Genomic DNA, 21,420 nt, shown 5'->3' with positions numbered 1-21,420 from the left:
ATTGATGATAGTCCAGGTTGGAATACAATCCATGGATATAAAACCTTGCCCTTAACGCAAAAGTCCTATCCTGATACGAATTTTGATGGACCTGTAAAAATATCTGCAAGTGATTTTCATAAATTAGCAATTCAAACCGGTTCGTAATCGAGACTGGATAAAATAGAAAGGTAACTAACCATAGATATTCGACACGAAAGTTAAAATTGTACAACATATTTATTTCATTCTAGACGAGGCAAATACATTAGCCTACCAGCCCCAGGCGTTCACCACTACATAAAAGCACTTGAGAGCTTCAAGTACGCTGTAAAACTGTAAGTAACAACATAAATGATTGTCGAGATTACAGATGAATACACTTGGATGGATCTTGACTACCCATACCAACACAAAGTTCAGATCACCGTGAATGGCAACAACTATTTACAGCTGATTCGAGAAAACAAATGCCGAAAGACGTGAATTCTTACTTCCCCTTCCCTTCATACTTTCCATTCTCCACTGCAGCCATTGGGTCTTAGAGATTAGAGATCGACAGAGCTTTATTCTTCACCTCTTGGGCAATGCTATAAATATTTTCTCCAATCCAATTGCAGCCAATGAGGTAAAACCTGATAACTCGCATGCATGATGCTGATCTGTGCACAAATTAAGATTTAACGACGACGCTGGCACATAGCGCAAAGGGTGGCATTCTTCAAGTTAGCAAACGTGCAATGCTCACATGACCAGTGGCCGGGATCGTCAATGTTTCTGCTAGGGCCACTTGACCTAGATGTTGAGCCCTTGCCTCTTCCGCCTCTACCTCTGCTGCTCCCACCCAAGCTCTTTGAGCTACCGGTCCTGCTGCAGGCCCCGTGAGAGTCCACGTCTGATAAACCGTTCTCTAAAGCCCGGACTAAGTTCTCAAAATAATTCCTAGTCACACTGTTGTCATTCACCCCAAAAAAAGGTTAATGCTTGTTTATGCAACAACAATCTCAATTTAATATTGCAACATTGGACAAAGCATCAAGTTTTATGTTCCTTGGATAGAAATGGATTGGGTTCCTGATTCTCCTTGAAAGATAAACTGTGCAAGTCTTCCAACTAGGCAACCAAAAAAAAAATCCAGCATTATTCAAAATCACCTGGTCAGTCCAGCAAGTTTGGTGCGGAACTCGTTAAAATCCTTTGATGGTCCCTCTGCAGTGAGATAAACTTGGAGCTCCTTCTCTGCACATTGATGGAGACGTTCCAACCCAGACTCCGCCTCACCTGTGTAGTGGCTCAGTAATCAGAAATCAACAGAACGACCAAACTCATGCTCTGAAATGGAAAAGACAATGTACCTTGCAAGTACTCAAAGAACTGTCTCTTGCCATGGTCATGCTCAGGTAAATAGTATCCATATGCATAAGTCCATTTCAAAACCCGCCTGCATTCAACTATCTGAGAGCAAAACAAAGATGATGAGAAAAGAAATAAATTGTTCATTTGGTTAATAATAAAAAAAGTAATTTGCAATCCTGTAGTACAATTGGTTTTGATTACCTGTAGCCAGGCCTCTGTTATAAACTTCAGCTGTGACTCAGGTTGACACTGTATGTCACTCAGCTTCTCAAGCTACAAAAAGAAGGAAGAACACTCTTTAAGTTGCAAAACCATAGAATACTACTTTGCAAAATGCAAATATATGATATTAAAAGATACAATATACATGACTATAAAGCATAAGAAGATGCTACATGGTAAGATCAATCTTGGAAAACTAAGGCGTGAAATGTTTATATATACATTACATACAAGAAAAGTTCTACTTACATGCACAGTTTGCATTTGCTGTAGGTCTGCCAAAGCCTTTTGCCTAGACTGCAGTGAGAAAGAAACTGTCAGAAAAATTCTTGAAACTGTTAAGCATACAGAACTTTTAAAAATGTAATGCATGAGCGCCAATTTAGAGTTATAAAAATACAATAAAAAGAACAATAATATTACTTCAGAAATATATAAAATAAAAAATATGACTACTCCAGAAAATGCCACTTTCCAAATAAAGATTACAATAGAAGCTGCATAAGCCTTGTTAAGTAGATATCAGCAATACAATACATGTTATGAAGATTCTTAGAAAATATTCCTGAAGTATTTCCATGCATCTTTATATCACCAAGTGTTATCTTGCAAAAACATGACAAAGCAACCAGATAGACGAACACTTTCAATTGAGCAAACGATAGTTAGAAAAAGAAAGAGCCTCAATACAAGGTTCTAAAATGCATTCTGTCTAGATTTGAAGCGTGAACAACTAGAAACCCACAGAATTTTCTACTCCAATATTTAATTTATTAAATAGAGTTTCCCAAAGATTGAACTCTAGACCTTTCAATTATAAAAACTTTGGCTCAAGTTGTTAGGTGAGGCTCCAACTATAGTTTTATTATTTCTATATTCAACAGATACCGCTCTTATTTCAAAGGAAAATACTTATATCAACTCCATCAAATAAAACAAAGAATTATGAAGATAGCATAAAAACTACTGCTCCTCTCAAAGATAAATACTTACATTAACTCCATAAAAAAGAACTATGAATTGTTAAAATGGCATAAAAACTAAAATCATGCAAACCATTCCTTGTTAGTGCCTAATGCCTCGGTTTCCAACTTCAAATGTCCATATTTGATAAATAACTTATGCCCATGTAACCAAACTCAACCTATATATCATGGTCCTAAACATATATTTCCCAAACATTAAAAATCGCAAATATATAAGAGATTTCCAGGAAAAATTTAAGTAAAAAGCAGCGCATATAAATGCTAAATGAAATCATGAAGTCTAATTTTTCAAAAAACAAAGAGAAATGAAAATACAGTGGGGGAAGTGAGGTTGTGCTGCTATTTCAAAGCTGATCAATTAAGACCACTTACTGATTGGTTGGTTGCCCATCGCTCGTAATAATGAGTATACCTCTCTAGAGAGTTTTTTGCCATTTCTCTCCGCTTCTCGGATTCGTCATACTGCAAATAGGAGAAAAATAAAAGGTAACTACAGAAAATTAATACAACACCAAACAAGAAGCAAATCAAGATCAACAAATGGATTTTTTATCATACCACTCCCTCTTGCTTTGCTGTCTCATATCGGTTACATGCATAAAAACCGCCAGTCCTCTCTCCATGATCCGACCATGCACCAAGGCAAAGCCTGCACCGTACATTACTAGATGAATATGGACCAAACTAAAGCAAGTATATAACTTGATCACAGCATAGTTTATAAGCGAAAAACATTATTTGATCAAATTGTACTGAAAAATAGCAATTAGAATCTGTATATCACCAGGTATGCAAAGTAGAGTTTGTTCATGAGCTTACCAGCAAAACTCAAATTTACAGGGTGGTGTGCAGGTAATATGCATACAGCCTTGGTTTTTCTCAATTGGTCGCTTACACTTTGGGCAAGGTTTGGAATTAGCCAATATCCTGCAATAACCACATAAACGATTTAAAAATTAAGCATAAAGAAGTTGCAACATTGTTCAAAACTTGTATTCAGTTCCCAATTACTTCAACTACTATAACAAAAAATCAATTAATGTTTTTTGTTGAAACTAGATCACAGGCTCCTACAATAAGTTCCCTCACCAATTCATATTTTCGGACTCTGCACTATTCTTCAGTATCCACTTTGCAACAGTGCCACAATCAACAGGACGGTGAGCTTCCTCAGTACACTAACATATTAAATTCATGCAAAAATGATAATAGAAGTAAGAAATACTGGGCGCATAGAAAGACTACTTTTATACAATATAAGAGCATGAGAGAAGAAATCATATCCAAAACCAATTCAAGGATACTCACATTCCAGCAAAAGCTATATGAACAGCCACAAGTGACGTCATAGCTTCCGCTGCCAACAATAAAATCCACAGCATAATCACATCCTGGAGCAGGGCACCATTTGGTCTACAAAATTTCAATCAGGATCAAGTGTGTTAATAAATGATATTTACCAAATCTTCCCTGCAATTACGAGCATATTATAACCCGAGAATGTAATGAACAGCTTAGACAATCACAAAATTGTTAATGAGTTTTTTTAAGGAAAAAGGATTGATATTATCAAATAACCAATTCACCTAAATGCTCAAATCATTAGGCGAGACTCCAACTATAGTTTTATAATTTTAATATACTCCCACGCGCTGCACGCAAATACCCACTAGACTTGAAACGTGAATAAAAAAGCACAGAGGCCCACCTCACCTTGTACTTAATATTACTAATTAACCAACTTGGGGTACCAATCAAATAACCTAACCTTACCTAAAAGCTCAAGATGGTAGGTGAGTCTCCAACAATAATTTTACTATCTTAACTAATCATTGTGGTCTAAATTCGATTTATCCCCAACATAAGAGCACCATCCACCCACTCTAAACATCCCAACTTGTATAATCTCGACTTCAATGCCTAAAACTGATTTCTTTTTAAATGTTAAATTTGGACAATCATCCTTGTCATGCATCAGCACAAGAATGATAATCAGTTTAATTCAAGACAAAATACATAACCAGCTAGATCACCAACCATAAATGAAAATTGCAGGATGATACATAATAGGGGAAAAACTAAGAAACATTAAAACAATCAATTCTTTAAACATAAAAGTTTCTTAATTACTAGATACCTACTAAATTATTACATATATGGGCATACTATTAGTAAACAGTGCATAGGAAACCTCAAACATAATAAGGGAGCATTCAGCAAAGAAGAGCCAGCAAATGATAATTAAATTGAAGTTTGATAGAACTAGACACAAAAATTATAATAATGTCAAACTATCTTAGGTTTCAATTTTGAAAAAAATGCCATCAACTAAGGCCAATCTCTCACTACTACGCAAACATAACATCAATGATAAAAAAAATCGGATTAAACAAGATGTTACTCCCTTAACAATGACATAACATTCCATAGAAAACACGTTCTCTTTAAGGAGAAGACAAGATCTATAAATACAAAAATTTATCAAGAAGAGAATGAGACTTTCAAATTGCAGAAGAGCCAAATACCTTTCTATTGTCCTCAATGTAGGATCTAGTGAAGTAGCGGATATATTTTTCTTTGTCTTCATTAGAAGCCGATTCATCAACCATATCTTGACCAACAGAGGCAGAGCAAGATGGATCAGGACAGCGCAACATCAAACATCCCGGACCATCATTAATGGCTGTGCTAATGTATCCTATAGGGAAAAAACAGAAATAAGGACTCAAAGGAAATGTATCAATTCATCCAAGAAAATGAGACAATTATAAGAAAATATCAATAGATTCACATATGTCTATACAAATGATAATAAACATATAGCTTAAGGTGTATAAAGTGAACCATGTCAGATCATGGCTAGTACCATTGTCAGTCATCAACATAAACCAAAATGTGTTTGCAGTATATGTAGAACTACAGTACTGTCAGTCATCAACATAAACCAAAATGAGTTTGCAGTATATGTAGAACTACAGTACTGTCAGTCATCAACATAAACCAAAACGTGTTTGCAGTATATGTAGAACTACAGTACTGTCAGTCCACAACAAAGTTTATTCTGCTATAATTGCTGCTGAAACTAAAGTAAATACAAATTTACAACATTCATAATTCTCAATTTACAACATTCATAATTTTCAAAAAATCGAGGCTGATAATTGTTACCGAGCTAGAAACAAGGAACACAAGCATGTCTTCAGACATCTCTCATCTTATTTTTCTTCCTGCCCCGCACCACTCGTGCAGTATAACACTAATTAGCTAAAATAGACTAGAAGGTTAGGTGAATACTATTTGAGACAGATTAGCTAAAATGCAAAAATATATAAGCATGAGAGGATGGTCAATTGGTATGTGCATCAGTAGCCAAAGAATTAATTCATTTCATTCAATAGGTAACATCAGCATGGCCCAACACATATCCTGCAACTATTCACTTTCTTCATGCCTATCTCACCCCAATGGAACGCTTTGGTCTATAATTCCAATAAATTCATGCAGTCATAATGCCAACCGAGAAGAGAAGTTAAAACTAATCTACTTCAATCCCTGGATTACCACTTTACAAGCATAAAAAATCATCAAGACTCACTATCATATTACAACATAAGACAAACCTACCAATGAAGATTCAGTAGCTGCAATTTTCATACAATTCGCACTTTAATATACTGATGACTTGGCTGTCACAGTCATTCTCTAAGAAAAACAACTATAGTTGCCCTAGCATTTTAATAGTATCCATAATAGCATGAAAAATAACATAGCCATTTGCTTCCATGAATTGAAACTGTTGAGATATTCTAATTTTACCGAGTTTCAGTAAGAATTCAAGAACAGGAAATATCAGATAAAGGACATGTTGGCACAAACCTTGCCAACATGAACTACAAAATGGATGACCACAAGCAGCAGCACGCAGCTTATCGCTATGATAGGCTTCAAAACAAATTCCGCAAGTCATCTGTCATAATTGGAAGATACGTAGCGTAAGTATAAAGTTTCAGTCAATGAACTGAAGAAAACCCCCATTTTTCAGGAAGTTATAATTATAAAACAGGTCTCATATTAAATGGATCACTTACTTCTGTACCATCAGGAAACTCAACGACTTGCTTCTCCAATAAGCCAACAGCCTTACGAACCTTTTCTTCATCGGCAAACCATTCATCATGCACTTTACTGACGCTCCTGCAAATTCATAGCACACGTAAATGCTGCATCGAACACAAATCACACACGAAAAAACCGAGTGGCTAAGTCATAGGAGTACCAGTTATAATAACGGAGCAAAATCGTAGCTGAAACCTTTGAGATGGAAAGTACAGTAGCTATCCTCATAACATCATCTTCTTGACGCCGGTGAATATCCGTCTCACTCAAAACCGTATAGTTTTGCTAACAACAAACAAAATTCAACAAAAAATATAAGAAAAGAATTAACAAACCAAATCTATAGTCAAACATATTTAAAATGCAGTAATTACGATATTATTGTTTGTTCATGGACAATCGAGTAACAAAAACGACAACGTTTCATAAACAACATCGAGAAAAATAAATTACTGATAATGAATTCAAATTTCGATAGGATAAAAACAAATACCTGATGGCGATGAGAAATGAGGTCATCAGAATCATCGGAATCGTTATCGATGAATTCATAATCAGCAACATCGGCGTCATCGCTGTCAAAGGCGTCATCTCCGCCGCTGTAGAAATCGTCCTCGGCGGATTCAGCGGCGGCGTCTTGCATATCAAACTCATCCTCCGAGTCCATTTTTGAGGCGGTTTTTGATTCTATAAAAACAAATTAAAACCCTAACTTCTTATAAATTGATTGATATATAAAATTATCAAACACAAAAACAAAAACAAATGATCAGATGGATGAATCGGTTAGAAATGTTTGTTCAGGTGAATGATATAGCTGAGGGTAGGATAGTAAATTAGAGAGGGAAAAAAAAGGAAGAAGAAGGGTAAAATGGGAAATGGGAGAAATGCAGAGAAATGAGAGACTTTCCTGAAATGAAAGTGGAAAGTGATAGAGAGAGAGAGGTGGCAATGCTTTTGTTTTTTGTTTAATTAATTAATAAGTTATGAAGATATAATATTATTTTTTTCTACAATAATAATAAAAAAAATTGCAATCTAAATAAATTAATATTTAGTAGAAATTTAAAAATATAAAGATTTTTTATATTATTATTAGAAAATAGAAAAATATATTTTTGTTTAAATATATCTATATTTAATAAAATAAAATAAATATGATGCTATTGTCAGAACAACAATAAATAACTGACAGATATAAAACTGAATAATTCTATATAAATCATCTTTTTTAACTTGTCTTTTTGTACTACCTAACATAGCAATTATAAAAATACGGATAAAACATTAACACGTAAAGAGAATATTTTAAATACTTTCAAAAAAAGTATTTTAACAAAATTATCTTTGATTATTGATAAAAAGAAATAGATATGGATTAAATAATTTTGTCAAAACAATAAATATTGTTTTGTCTTATCAATTGTTGTTCGGAGAATAATATAATCTATAAATTAATTAATTTGTTATTAAAGCCACATTTTCATGACTTTGAAATGAAAAATCCATTTCATTTTCATTAAAATAAATCCTACAATGTTCAATTAGACATACTTTCTCGTTCATTTTAACACTTCTTATTCATTTGAGATGGTAACATACCTTCTATTTTACTTTTTACAACCAAAAATTTGGAATTGAAAACATTTATTAAAGTTGTTTTAATTTGGATCTAAAGTTTTTTTTTGTCGGTAAGAAATTGGATGGAACTAATTATTTATATTTTATAGTATGATTCTAATATTTCTTGTAGTGTTTGGTTTCTTTTGTGAATCTTTTTAATTACGACCGGTAATATGGAGAGCTCATAAGCCTGAGCTTTTTTAAGGGCATGGATGACCCGTGGAAAATTGGGAATGTAGTTTAGCATATCGAATATCTATTAGTATATCGAAAATCTAATGAAGAGTGATCGGTCATATAAATTTTGTTAGTTAAAGTATCTATTATTTATTGGATTAGGAATATGGGTTGAGTTCACACAGAACTACTTTGTCCTTATACTTGATCATAGGCGGATATTAGACTAGTACGGGCCGCATTCAATCCACTCTTATTTTTTACATAGAAATTTAAGTCTAGCTTTATTATTTAATTTTGGAACATGAATTGAATTTGTACGAGTTTGTACCCAACGTTAAGGATCTATAAAAATATTAATGTGTATATAAAAAAATTAGTTGTAATATATAAGGACATACAATAATTAGGTGTGATATAAAATGACCTATATTGAATTTTAATTAAAAATAAAAAATAAAATTGTACATAAATAAATATATAATAGTACTAACTAATTTTATTAACGGCCGTTAACAATTAATCTACTGTAGTTCTATCTTTGATTAAAGAAGAAACTCGGTCTGAACAAAAAAAATGAAAAGTTCAAATCCGACTCAAGCAAACCGGATTTGGACCGGCCAAGCAAATTTCTTACTCATTGAGCAGCTCTAGTCACATTCGGCTATTTTGTTATAAAAAAGGATAAAAAGGAGTAAATTAAAAACCGTGAGACTTTCATTTTTGTTATTAATAAATAAATTACTTAATTATTTGACAAAGTAAAAGTCAATTCATTTGGGTTTGATACGAAATGTAAAGAAAGATGGGAAAGGAATGAAAGAAAGTTGATGTTGGAAGAAACTATTATTCATTTTTTAAGAATGAAAACATATACCCTAAACCAAAGAAATTTTATGTTAAAAGCATTGTTTTAAAAACCGAACCACGTGGCCAAACCGGCGAGTCCATCAGTTTTCGGTTCAATCCGTTCAACAGTTGCTTCAACAATTCAGTGAATTTTTTAAATTTAAAAAAATATAAAACTAGCGATAGATAGGTATTTAGCGATTTATGTTGCTAGTTTTCTTATACAATTCGACCAACGATTCACCAGTTTAACCACCGATTCAATCACCAGTTCAATATAATTTTTTGGTTCGATTCGATCCAATTCAGTTCAACTTCAATTCTAAGTTTTTTGCAGTTTTTGGTTCGGACCACTGGCCGGTTTCCGATTTAAGCAATACGACCGGCCGGTCCTATCCGGTCCGACTTTTTTAACACTGGAGTGAAGAAATAAATTAAAGCCATTATATGTAACAAAAATAAGATATAAGGCCTCGTTTTGTTGGGATAAATACACTAAAAAGTTACAACTTCTCAAAAAGTATTATTCCTCGTCTCATTATAATATGTCATTCGAATGAATACAAAAATTAAATGGCTTAAATACTTAAAAACCACCCATCTTGAACTTTTTTTTCGTTTATACCCTGACCTAGGAAAAAATTCATTTATACCCTGACGTATGTGTTTATGTTTCATCTCTACCCCGGGACACTAAATTAACCTCTTTTCATTTAGAAAAAAGTTTAAAATAGTCCTTCATTTAGAGAAAAATTCATTTCTAATTAAATTCTAATTAGCTTAGGTTAAAAATGAAGAATTATTTTAAACTTTTTTTTAAATAAAAAGAGGTTAATTAAGTGCCCCGGGTAGAGGTGAAACATAAACACATACGTCAGGGTATAAATGAATTTTTCCTAGGTCAGGGTATAAACGAAAAAAAAGTCCAAGGTGAGTGGTTTTTAAGTAATTAAGCCAAATTAAAAAGCCAAATGCACTTTGAGACCTCTGTATTTTTATAATTTTATTTATTTGGTCCTTTTTAAAAGTTTTATATTCAATAGGTCTCTATACTTCACGGATCTGATTTAGTAGGTTCTTCTGGAATTGAATATGTACGCGTATGTTCAATTGCCGTTACAATTATCACGTGGAAAATGATAAAATAAGTTTGAATTTATGAGTTAAACTTTTTATTCGGTAGATTTTTGTATTTTCAAATTTCTGTTTATCCAATCCTTGAACTTTCAAAAAACCAACAATACACCTCTATCTCAGGATTCTCATTTTCTCATGAGAATGCCAGTGTATTACCGAGATTTTTTTTATATAAATCTAGATCACTACATATATTGTGAATCATTCACCGATTGCAATTTGCATGACATGTCTCTATGCCAAATTAAGACTTAATACATAGTTTGACCCCTGAACTTGTACCTTTGTACCCATTTAACCCCTAAACTTAACGTCTCACCTATCGAATCTCTGAACTTGTTAAATAATCCGATTTGACCCTTGAACTTGATAAATACATAAATATTGAACTCCTTCGTGTCCACATATCACTTGAAACATTGTAAAAGAAATTGTGTACGGAGAGGTTCAATGTTTATGTATTATCAAGTTCAAGAGTTTAATAGGTAAGACGTTAAATTTATAGATTAGATGGGTAAAAGGATAGAAGTTCATAGGTCAAATTATGTATTCAGCCATCAAATTAATGCTATATAAACCTCTTTTTTAACCCATCTTATTTAACCCACCTAACGTGGCAATTATAGATGCATGTGCCGCACAACTAATGAATATTTTAGTAAGGACATCCGAGACATTTACATAAATAAAAGAGTTGTACAACCTGTATTAAGTAACAAAATGGAGTGTTTAGCGGCACGTCATTTTTACATCAAGTCAATGAGCATTTACGATAGAGAATCTTCTAATTATTGCTTGTTTTTTTATCATTCAATTTTCCACATAACAGACAATTTTTTGTTGCACGAATGACATGGCGCAACGATTATATTGTATAACTATCCAACACAATGATGTGTACGAGAATGAGAGGGCGAACAAGGTTGCTGTCATTGCTTCTGTGTTTTGGCAACGTCGGAACAAATTGACTTGGCACAATATTCATATCTCATAACTCAGATTATGCATATCAGCAGGTCTCTAATTTCTCAATGTCAATGTATGAAACTTCCAGGTTTGACTCATTCTGACAGTGGCAAGGCTCATACGACTAAGAAATGGACACCTCCGGATACAGGATGGCTTAAATGTATGATGGATACCGTAATTATACAGCCATTTACTGCAATAGGTTTTGGCGGTGTTTTGCGTGATTCTGCAGGTCAAGTGGTTGAAGCTAAAAATTGCATAATTTGTGGTCCGTTAAATCCGCAAAGGACGTAGTATGCGGGACAGGAGGTTTTAAGTTGGCTTAAGCATATGGATTGTGCTGATGTTCTTATCGAATCCGACTCTTAGTTGCTTGTTCGAACTTTACAGGGTTCGAACGTTGACACTTCTTTTATTTGGTCCGGTAGTGTATTGTCAGTCTCTATTTAAAGCTTTAACTTCATGTAGGTTTGCTTTTGTTTGTAGGTTAGCGAATCAAGTAGCTCATATCTTTGCTAGAGCAACTAGGTCTATGGCTGTTCTTATTCGGTGGTTCCAACTCCGAGTGTTTATCCCATGCATTGGTTGTGCCATGTCATAATTACAACAAGCCAATGAGCATTTGCAATAGGGAATCTTTCATTTATTAATTTTTTTATTATGATTTTTTCCACATGGCTAACGCACTATCGGTTTGTTGCACGAATGACATGGCGCAACAGTTGCGTGCAATAATTTTTCTCCAACCCCTCAGGTTTTTATTCTGGATGTTTTGCATAGTGATCTAATATGATCAGCTACCTTCTTAAAAAGAAACAGTAACAATATATATATATATATATATATATATATATATATATACATATAGCTTCTCTAGCAGGTATGCAGATGAGTATAATTTGTAGTTTCTCCCGTGACAGAAGCAGCGGAGATCCATCCATGGCCTCCGCCTCTGATGCTGGATCCAAAGAGTTGGTGTTCTATAGTGTTATCTTTTTACATTATTACTCTACTGTGTTATGGTAAGTGTGCTGGTAATCCTTCTCAGTTTCGATAACCAGTAGTGTGCATTAGACAGGAAGGAGCGGAGCTTTATCGTCATGTTCAACTCGGTGACTAGCCTGAAGAAAACAAATATGACCTTTTCGAACATGTTTGAACCAATCAAAGTCATACACAGATAAATAGTAGGCAGTAAAAAGAAAGATCTTACATCCTCATTTGCTCCAACCGTCATATTTATGAAGGCTGCATCTTTAGACCTGGAAAAGTACGGATCAGATTTTAGTCAATCACGGAATTTTCTCAAAGTTAATTTAAAACTCACTGCAGGACACACATAAGACAACATAATCAGGGGATTGTTTGAAATGAGAAATGGATGGAAGCAAGAAGACAGCAGTAACCTGCGATTGTTTCGACCATCCATCGTCTCTAAACCGCCATTTGGTTCTTCGTCCTTAACCTTTGAAAGTGGTGAAAAAAACTGGATACAAAGTTGACAAAGAAATTTCAAATATGCCAATTCTCAAAGAATAAAGTAGCATCTCTTTTGCTATCAATTTATATGTAAACGTTGAGAAAAGTGTGTAATATAATGACGTAGGGCAATAGAGGGAAGCCTGACCGTTACCTGGTGCATGGAGATGAACACAATAGAGATTCCTAAAACAAAATTCATAGTCAGGGTGTGGCCAAAAAGTGCAGCGGATGCTATTGCGGTAAAAATTGTTGCTACAGTCGATGAGTACTTCTTCAAAATTGTGTCTGCAAGAAAAAGTCAGATCTTAAGATGAAGCCAAAATGCTCGTCGAGGCCATTCTATCAACTTCTTCCAGTTTTTAAGCATTTTTCGTCAGCTATTTAATGAAAAAATAAAAATCTAGCAGCTGATGACCATGGAGACTTCTACAGTTGATCTGCAGAAGACTTCCACCACCTTTTTGTTTTTCCCATTCTTTTTTCATTTTAATCCTATTTATCATTACCAAGTTACAAAGACACAGTTGCATCCAGCTCCTTACATATTTAACAAGGAGAATAAATTTTAAAACTCCGATTACTATATCCTCAAAAACCGTCACAAGACTCACAACTATCACCTCAAAACAAACATAGTAATTAGAGGAGGTGTATCAGTTCAAGTGTTCCATTCTTTAGCCGTCAGTAATGTAGGCATCTTTGTTACTCTATTCTATTGATTTCAAATGTATAGATAACTCTACCTCACCATTTCTCTCAAATGTTTCTGCTACAAGTACAAATCACCAATAAAAATTGGAAAGAAACTTAGCAATTAGAAAAATTAAATATATTGACACTTGATAACAAAGATATCATAATAAATAAGGCAAAAAGAAAGTTGAACATGGCACAATCACCTGCATATTTAAAAAAGAACGAAGATAATATTCCTTGTGCTGCATTGTTGCATATCAAAAGCATGGTAGCCTTTGAGTGTCCTTGCAGGATATCCAAGCTGCTAGATCCTAAAAGCATATAAGTAGAAACTTCAGCAAGAAATCAAACCGGCATACAAATAAATCATCTACAGATATAGCATACATCATTGAAATTACATAATACGCTACATTCAGCAGTAATTTCTATTAACAACCCATTTACAAGCTCAGAAAATAAGCTGTAAGAAAATAAATATATACCCCAACACGATCCCATTTTGTAATTTCAACACTTGGATGATATCATACAGATATCTTCCCCAGCTAAGTTGATTTGATTACGATAGGATTCTAAGAGCACAGGAGAATTATCGACAACTAAACCATAGACACGTGGCTTAAGTTGTGAATCAGTTTTAACAGAAAACAATCCACAAATCATTAAATAAAATACCATAATGATCAAATGCAGGACGTTTCATGACTGCCATAGGCAACAATAAAATGACAATGCATAAATCTCATAAACAATAAAGAAACTCGCCGGATTATCATAGCCAACTTAAGACTAAGAAGATTTCAAATCAAGAGACGCCATGAACTAAAGTTTTAAGCCAGTGGATGGTTCACAATAATTAGCAACATTTGTAAAATAGCGAACTACAAATTCATACCTTTGAAAATGGCAGTTACTAGGATAGCTAGGAAGTTAAATATTGCACCATAACCACAAAGAAAGAGGTTCTGCATAAAGAGTTTATTAAATGGTAAAAAGAGCTTTCAAAAGCAAAATAACATAAGTTTCTATGGTACTAAGTTTATTGCTAAAGGACATGAGAGCAATCTAAAGCCGCACAGAATCAAACTCAAAATTAATAATAACCATGGAGACGTCACATAAATTCAATTTCCTTCAAGTTGAGCAGCTACCAAAGACATAGATCTCAGGAGAAAACATAGACAGGATCACATAGTACAAGAAATCACCTGAAGGTAAATGCTGGTCTCAAATTGACTCTTCATAGCATACTCATTGTAGACTGAAGCTAATGATGGAACAGTCACCTGCATTAAGTCCAAAAAATGAGTTTCTTTGCATCATATTCTGCAGCACAATCCTTAAGAATACTGCTGATGGCAAGAAATACAAATATATATAAAACTTGACAAGGCACTTACAAAAATTAGGGTATACAAGTATGCCCCTGTTGCAACTGAGAGACTCATGGCGTTGGAACCCTCAGGTAGATATCGCAGCTGATTCACACTAATTCCAATGAGCAATAAAGCAAGAGCCTCCCACTGTTGCAAAATAATAAATTAGTAGATCAAAAAGAAGGTTGGCTATACACATAACTTCTGATGATGTCAAGTTCCAGCCAATAATTCTCCTCAGAATTTCGACCTATACCTGAATGATTGAAAATTGTCGCTTCATAATTGTTTTCAACAAGACAGCGATTACCAAAACCTGAACGACATCCACAATGAAATGTGGTCATCAAGGACTTAACAAGGAAAGCTTCAAAAATAGAATATCAAGTAGATTTTTCTCAGTCTGCAAAGAGAAGTAGATATACTTAGCAAAAAGACAATTGCATCTTAGTAATATCAGTTTCTTCCAAATCCTACTTAAAGACGGTATCAAATAAGCCCAGACCAGACTCTATTGCAAAAATAAATGACATGAATCATAACCTAGCCTATGGAAGAATTCTCGCACAACGAAAGCACAAGTAAATATTTCTCATAAATAATAGCTATGGTTGAAAGCATATAATGCATTTGACAAGTCATAAAAGTAATCCCTGCCTATGAAGTTGAGATCCAAATATTCCGTATCTGTGCCATGCTGTAAAGTACCTTCAAATTGCTTAGCATCTTCACTGTTGCAGGATTGAAGTACAGCTGCAGAGTAAAAAGCAGTAAAATTAGAAATGCCAGAAAGAACTGTCCTGCAAGCGGCCAATCAAAAATTCAAGTGAATGTGGCTGAAAAACAAAAACGCAGCTCTATCCCGAAGAAGTAAATAATAAATTATCATGATAAGAACACATATGAAAATTTAAACAAAATCTATTACCTGCATAATAAACTTCAAATAGTTATTAATAGCATAGAGGAAAGCTGGAACAGCAAGAAGCACATTGTTTCTAGCAGCCTGCGGCAGGGAAAAGCAAGAATATCTTGAATTCAGAAAATTTTACTATGCTCAAAATGCATAATACTCTGGGAACATTCAAAATCAATGAACACCATTTACGACAGAACACAATTCAACAAAAGAAGCAACACAACAGAAGTTAGTTTATCATGCAGATGTGCAAAGCACCATCAAGCGACAAAAAGGCATATTGAAATAACGCTACCATCTAATAACAATTCGAAGTTAAATTTCAAAAAGAGTTCCAACTATTATCATTTGCAAAATCAATGAACAATAAGTGAAATGCCGATATATATCCCAACCAATTTCTTACCTGTATAAAGGTAGAAACAGAGAGAAGAGGTTTGCCCCCGGTCTTTTTACATCTGGCCTATTTATCAGCAGAACAAGATAAGTATTAAAAAGATCATCACTAGATTACCTAAAACAATAACCACAAAACGATAGTGACTTGCACATGTTAATGGAAAGCATTGGAGATAGTTTCAGTTACCCAAAAAGAAAAACAAAGAAAGAATGCAACTTTTTTTTTATGGTGCACTGCATTGTGGAATATGGAAAAGAAAAGGCATAAATTTTGATGAAAGGAAGAAAAAAAGAGGGAAGTAGGTAGGGCGGTAAACAAACCGAGCCGAACCAGGCTTTTGAAAAGTTCATGTTCAGCTCGTTACATGAACGAGGTGTTCATGTTTGGCTCGATACATGAATGAGGTGTTCATGTTCGGCTCAATACATGAATGAGGTGTTCATGTTCGGCTCGGTTTGTCCGAGCTTTGAATACCGAGTTTGAGATCAATTCATTTAAATTTTATAATATTCATGTTCGGCTCGGGCTCAGCTCTTGTTTGTTTAGATGCTAAACGAGCCGAGCTCGAACTCCTTCCTTTAGGCGCTAAACAAACTGAGCTCGAGCCCATTTAGCATTTAAATCAACGCACACGAACCAAATTTGTTTAGCATCTAAACAAACAAACACGAACCAAGCTCGATTATTTTACTAAAAACTATGTAGTTTTACTTCCATGCGAGTCCGTTCACAAGCTCGTAATTGAGCTGATATACAAACTAGCTCACGAGCTCCTAATCGAGCCAGCTTGCAAGCTCATATACGAGCTGAATATGAACATAAGCCAGCCAAACATAAACATAATCTAACCGAACGACACTAAATTCAAACTCAATTCGTTTAATTCAATAAACATAAATTAGAGCTCGGCCTCGTTCATTTAAAAATTAAACTAACAACGAGCTCAAGCCGAACTCTTATCAAGCCAAACACCGAACCGCTTGTGAGCGGCACGTTTACAGCCCTAGAAGTAGGTGGATTGGATTACCTGGATACAGAGCATGAGAAGAGCAAAAACAACTTTAGCAGCATCAGTCAAGAAATTCACACTAACAGGACTAAAATTGAATTGCCCATCCACTTTTGACATATAAACCAACACAGGCTGATCAACAAAATCCAATCCAAATCAGCAAAACCAGCTAAAAACACAAATTCAAAAGATCAAAATGAAAGAAAATAAAATATACCTGAAGACCAACGAAGATGCAATCTCCGAGAACTAATAGAATGTTAAGTGCTCTCGTTTTGGAAGAAACTTCATTTTTATGTCTATCATATGCTCTTACAATGGATTTTGAGCTGGCTGTCGACGGCGGTGATATTTGTGAGTGACAGACGGTGCATTCTATCATTTTTAACCTCTCCGGCGACGATCACAGGGATCAAAAATGGTTTGGTTTGGTTTGGTTTGATCAGAATCAGAGAGAGACGTTTCAGTTAACATAACAGTAATAAAAAGACTAAATTAGGTCTTTGACGTATATCATTATTTTAAAAGTTTATTTATTGGTTTCTCAATTTTAGTTTTGTTAATTTCGAACCAACTGAAAATCATTAAATAAACTTTTAAAATAAAAAATATCAAACTGTTAACTATAATATACCTCTCAGACGCTCAGCGTAATTTGCTCTAATAAAAACCATAATAATTTTATTTGTTAACAGTTGATTCGTATTAATAAATAAAATTATTACGCTCAGACGCTCAAACCATAATAATTTTCAGTTGATTCGTATTAATAATTTTATTTGTTATTTTTTTTGCCAAAGATAGCCATAAATTAATAACCTTTAAATGATACTTAATCATGGGTAGACATGATATTTAAAATTATTAATACGAAAATTTATCAATTAATCATAAGTCAAATTTGGGTGTAAACAAAAATTTGTTCTTTGCTTTCCTGAAGAACAGCAGAAATAGTCAGTATTTACAGCAAGTTAGTAATTTTTTTGTTGTTTTTCGGAAAAATGAAATGAACTAATCAGTTCATTTGATTTCTAAATTCTAACATAAAGTTAAGTAATTTACACATTCTTGGAAAAATGTTCTTAATGATGAGCAAATGAATTTCATTGGTATTCCCTTATGTTGCGCGAAAACTTGTCGAGTGCTTTATTACAGCGCCTTTTTTTTTATTTCCGAGAACATTTCTGAAAGACTACATAGAAAATAGGTTCCGAGAAATGAAACAGAACTGCCATTGTAGCAATTATAGCAGATAAAACATACATGTACTCACTTATTCTACAAGAAAGCATAAACATGAATTGAACTTGCTTTCGACTGTGTAAAAATATGAGAGACTGTTCATGAATGTTCATACAGTTGCAGCTTTCAGAGAAAGAAAATCAGAAATTTTGTTTGTGTAGAAGTCTGGTTGAATGGAGTTGTTAGGGCTCTGAAGCATTGACAAGGAAGTCACACCTGTGAAGAACAAAACACTCAATCAGCGGCAGACAGACTCGAGTTTACAGATTCACAAGTTATGCTGCAGTTGGCTACTTACCTGAGAGAACGAGAAGAGTTTTGCAACCGCCATTTTGTCCGAACAGAATATCAGTATCTAATCGATCCCCGACCATGCATATCTGTGACTTGAGAATCCCAAATCTGCAATTCATCAAGCGGAACGTTCAGCATTACATTCCGGAAAATAAAAAAATCAGTTCACCATGACTAAGCAAACAATGCAGCATACGTGAACAGCTCGATTTTAAGAGGAGAAGAGAGGACAAAATATAAATAAGGAATATATCATACTCGTCTGCTAAATAATCCATCATGAAAGTCGAGGGCTTTCCCACAACCAGAGGTTCCCGCTGAGTTGATCCAACGAGAGCACCAACCATGGAACCACCACCTGAAATAAACATAAACACAGATTACAGCTAACCGAGGAAGAATTTTAAGGGAAAATGATGTCTGCGAAGCCAGCGAAATGTTCTCACTATTATTTTAGAATTACATTTAATTTCAAACTTTTAGCGACAAGATGAATAAGATATAGGAATGATCTCTTATCTCCTTGTGCATGCAATTGTATTTGCAAAAATGCCAGTTTTTCTACTGCTGAATTTTGATTTTCAAAGATGATAGTATTTGTTTGAGAGAGATAATGGTATGTCAAATAAAGATTGCCTAGGCAGGATAAATGAGTACCTGCCCATTCCTGAGCATCCGTGAGATGAGTGACAGCATCACGATTTGTAGCAATGAAGAGACATCCAGGATTTTCCCTCACGCATAGCGTTCCATACTGGACTTTGTAGTAGTTGAAATAACGATCAAATCCAACCACAACTGCGCCAACCTGAATGACAAAAAAGAAACTTCTTTACCATGCTTAAACTTTTGGGAAGATAAAGTACATTTCCCCCTTCAATTTCCGGTCTAGCTGTGATATTTTTTTTTTACGAAAACCAAATAAAGTGCCTGCCAGGTTCCGGGAGAGAATAGGAAAAATGTGACCAGAAAAAATACAATGAAGCAAGTATAGAAGTTTTACATCCTTATCATGCTCCATCAGAAACCCAGGTTTCAATTCAATCTTTTTATCACCATCTCCCTGCATATGTATAGAATAACATTAACAAATCATATTCCGGGTGTGCTAAAGTTTCGGTCACACTCACAGAAAACAAAACTACAGGCTCAATAAACTCATCACCAATGCATTAAGTTAATAATGTCTTATACCTCCTTAGCACATAAAATGGCAACATAATAGGAATTAGAACTCATACTTACTGGTCCACCAATGTACTGAAATCCAGCTAGATCAAGCTCCTTCAAGATTCCTTCTTCGCCTATTACATAAACCTAAATTCACGCCAATTTATCAGTCCTTCATCGGCCACTTCCAACCATTTAACAACAATATAAGCATAATAATCGACTGATTATTCCAGTAACACATCTGTAATTTAACTTCTACGAATAGTAAAAGCTGCTCACCTTTTTCTCTTTTGGGAAATCAATCGACTTCAAATACGCAGCAGCTGCAAAAGATGATGCGAAAATCTCCTCCTGAAACATTTACATAGCAATTTAGTCTAATTCAACATGAGCTCACTAGAATCCGAAAACAAAACAAGCATGACCGTCTTTCACGTATAGGGTCGTAAATCGATTAGTTGATCCCAAATGTAATCAATACCGACTTCTAATCTAAGCAATTTAAGGGTTTTGGATTGACTCGACAGTAATTGAAATGCTAAAGTGTAAACGAAAACAGATGACTGTAAAAAATGGCAAATCAAAACTAACCTCATTGACTGTTAGACCAAGTGTCTCAAACTTCTTACCATATTGTTTCCTGGACTTTGTGGAGTTATTAGTTACAAAAACCAATCTTTTGCCCTGCCAAATAACAATTGAGGATCCAAAATTAAAAAAAATCAAAATTCATCCATGAAAAAATAAATTTATAAACAAACAAACCCTTGAACGAAGCATATCAAGAGTTGCAGGGACTCCATCAATCAATTTATCTCCTTTCCATATAACACCTACAAAAAACCAAAAAAAAATCATCAATTCATCAAACACCAATTAAACAGAACAAATCCAAGGACTCAAATTTCCAAAAAAGAAGGGATCTTTTTGGTTATTTCACCATCACAATCAAAGATAAAAGTCTCAACAGAGTCAATAAGCTCATCAGCATTCTTCAAAGGCTGAGCAGAGGCTCTAGTCTCCATTCTTGAAATACTTCTACTTTTACTATAATTTAGCTTAAAATGAAGGCTCCATTTGATATTTGGTGAGGAGTATGAATTAAATGAAATTTTTTTAAGGCCCAAGAATTTGGGAATGGATGAGGAAACAATAGCTGGTGCTAATACTGAGGAAGAGGCTAGAGCTCTTCTGCTTAGCATCTCTCTGGTAATTTGGCTGTGATCTTTTTTTTGTTCTAAAGAGTTCAGTTTGTGGGCATGGTTTTAGTTTGTTAGTTTGAGGTGGTTATGGGTTTGAAGGGTTGTGTGGGTCAGCTGTTGTCTGTATTGGATGTTGCTGACAGGGTAGTTTGTGTGGATGGAATTGGAAGGACTTGTCTTCTTCATCATCCAATTCGATTCAAACTC

At 34.4% G+C, this 21,420-nt stretch overlaps 3 protein-coding genes across 5 annotated transcripts; all 3 read right to left on the bottom strand.

Moving 5' to 3' along the window:
* Nucleotides 1-200: 200 nt before the first annotated feature.
* On the bottom strand, nt 201-7,601 carry LOC126655631 (probable E3 ubiquitin-protein ligase ARI8). The gene is made up of 15 exons (XM_050349873.2): nt 7,153-7,601; nt 6,820-6,944; nt 6,632-6,737; nt 6,420-6,510; nt 5,069-5,241; nt 3,852-3,956; nt 3,633-3,721; nt 3,363-3,470; nt 3,102-3,192; nt 2,916-3,005; nt 1,807-1,854; nt 1,537-1,608; nt 1,335-1,434; nt 1,134-1,260; nt 201-930 (listed from the first exon to the last, which is right to left on the bottom strand). Exons 1-15 carry the CDS (start codon nt 7,324-7,326, stop codon nt 660-662), a joined length of 1,770 nt encoding a protein of 589 aa, XP_050205830.1. The 5' UTR covers nt 7,327-7,601; the 3' UTR covers nt 201-659.
* Nucleotides 7,602-11,092: 3,491 nt separating this feature from the next.
* On the bottom strand, nt 11,093-17,795 carry LOC126655859 (CMP-sialic acid transporter 2-like). 3 transcript variants are annotated; one of them, XM_050350199.2, is made up of 14 exons: nt 17,520-17,795; nt 17,318-17,434; nt 16,297-16,353; nt 15,900-15,977; nt 15,680-15,724; nt 15,228-15,287; nt 14,996-15,118; nt 14,804-14,881; nt 14,491-14,560; nt 13,796-13,903; nt 13,048-13,181; nt 12,742-12,900; nt 12,628-12,676; nt 11,093-12,535 (listed from the first exon to the last, which is right to left on the bottom strand). In XM_050350199.2, the coding sequence occupies exons 1-13, from the start codon at nt 17,682-17,684 to the stop codon at nt 12,671-12,673; spliced, it is 1,200 nt and encodes a 399-aa protein (XP_050206156.1). In that variant the 5' UTR covers nt 17,685-17,795; the 3' UTR covers nt 11,093-12,535; nt 12,628-12,670. The 3 variants fall into 3 exon arrangements, with proteins under 3 accessions (XP_050206156.1, XP_050206155.1, XP_055959690.1); XM_050350198.2 differs by having other exon boundaries at nt 12,821-12,900; nt 17,520-17,793; XM_056103715.1 differs by lacking the exon at nt 13,796-13,903 and having other exon boundaries at nt 12,821-12,900; nt 17,520-17,794.
* A 725-nt stretch (nt 17,796-18,520) lies between these two features.
* On the bottom strand, nt 18,521-21,285 carry LOC126655860 (phosphoglycolate phosphatase 1A, chloroplastic-like). The gene is made up of 10 exons (XM_050350200.2): nt 20,952-21,285; nt 20,777-20,844; nt 20,603-20,695; nt 20,291-20,362; nt 20,084-20,155; nt 19,842-19,901; nt 19,496-19,646; nt 19,097-19,196; nt 18,843-18,946; nt 18,521-18,760 (listed from the first exon to the last, which is right to left on the bottom strand). Exons 1-10 carry the CDS (start codon nt 21,211-21,213, stop codon nt 18,654-18,656), a joined length of 1,089 nt encoding a protein of 362 aa, XP_050206157.1. The 5' UTR covers nt 21,214-21,285; the 3' UTR covers nt 18,521-18,653.
* Nucleotides 21,286-21,420: the final 135 nt, after the last annotated feature.

The sequence above is a fragment of the Mercurialis annua genome, linkage group LG7 (assembly GCF_937616625.2).
Source record: "Mercurialis annua linkage group LG7, ddMerAnnu1.2, whole genome shotgun sequence".
NCBI classification, from domain to species: Eukaryota; Viridiplantae; Streptophyta; class Magnoliopsida; order Malpighiales; family Euphorbiaceae; genus Mercurialis; species Mercurialis annua.
Note: the sequence above shows the minus strand (reverse complement) of the source record. Positions and strands in the feature narration are given on the sequence as shown.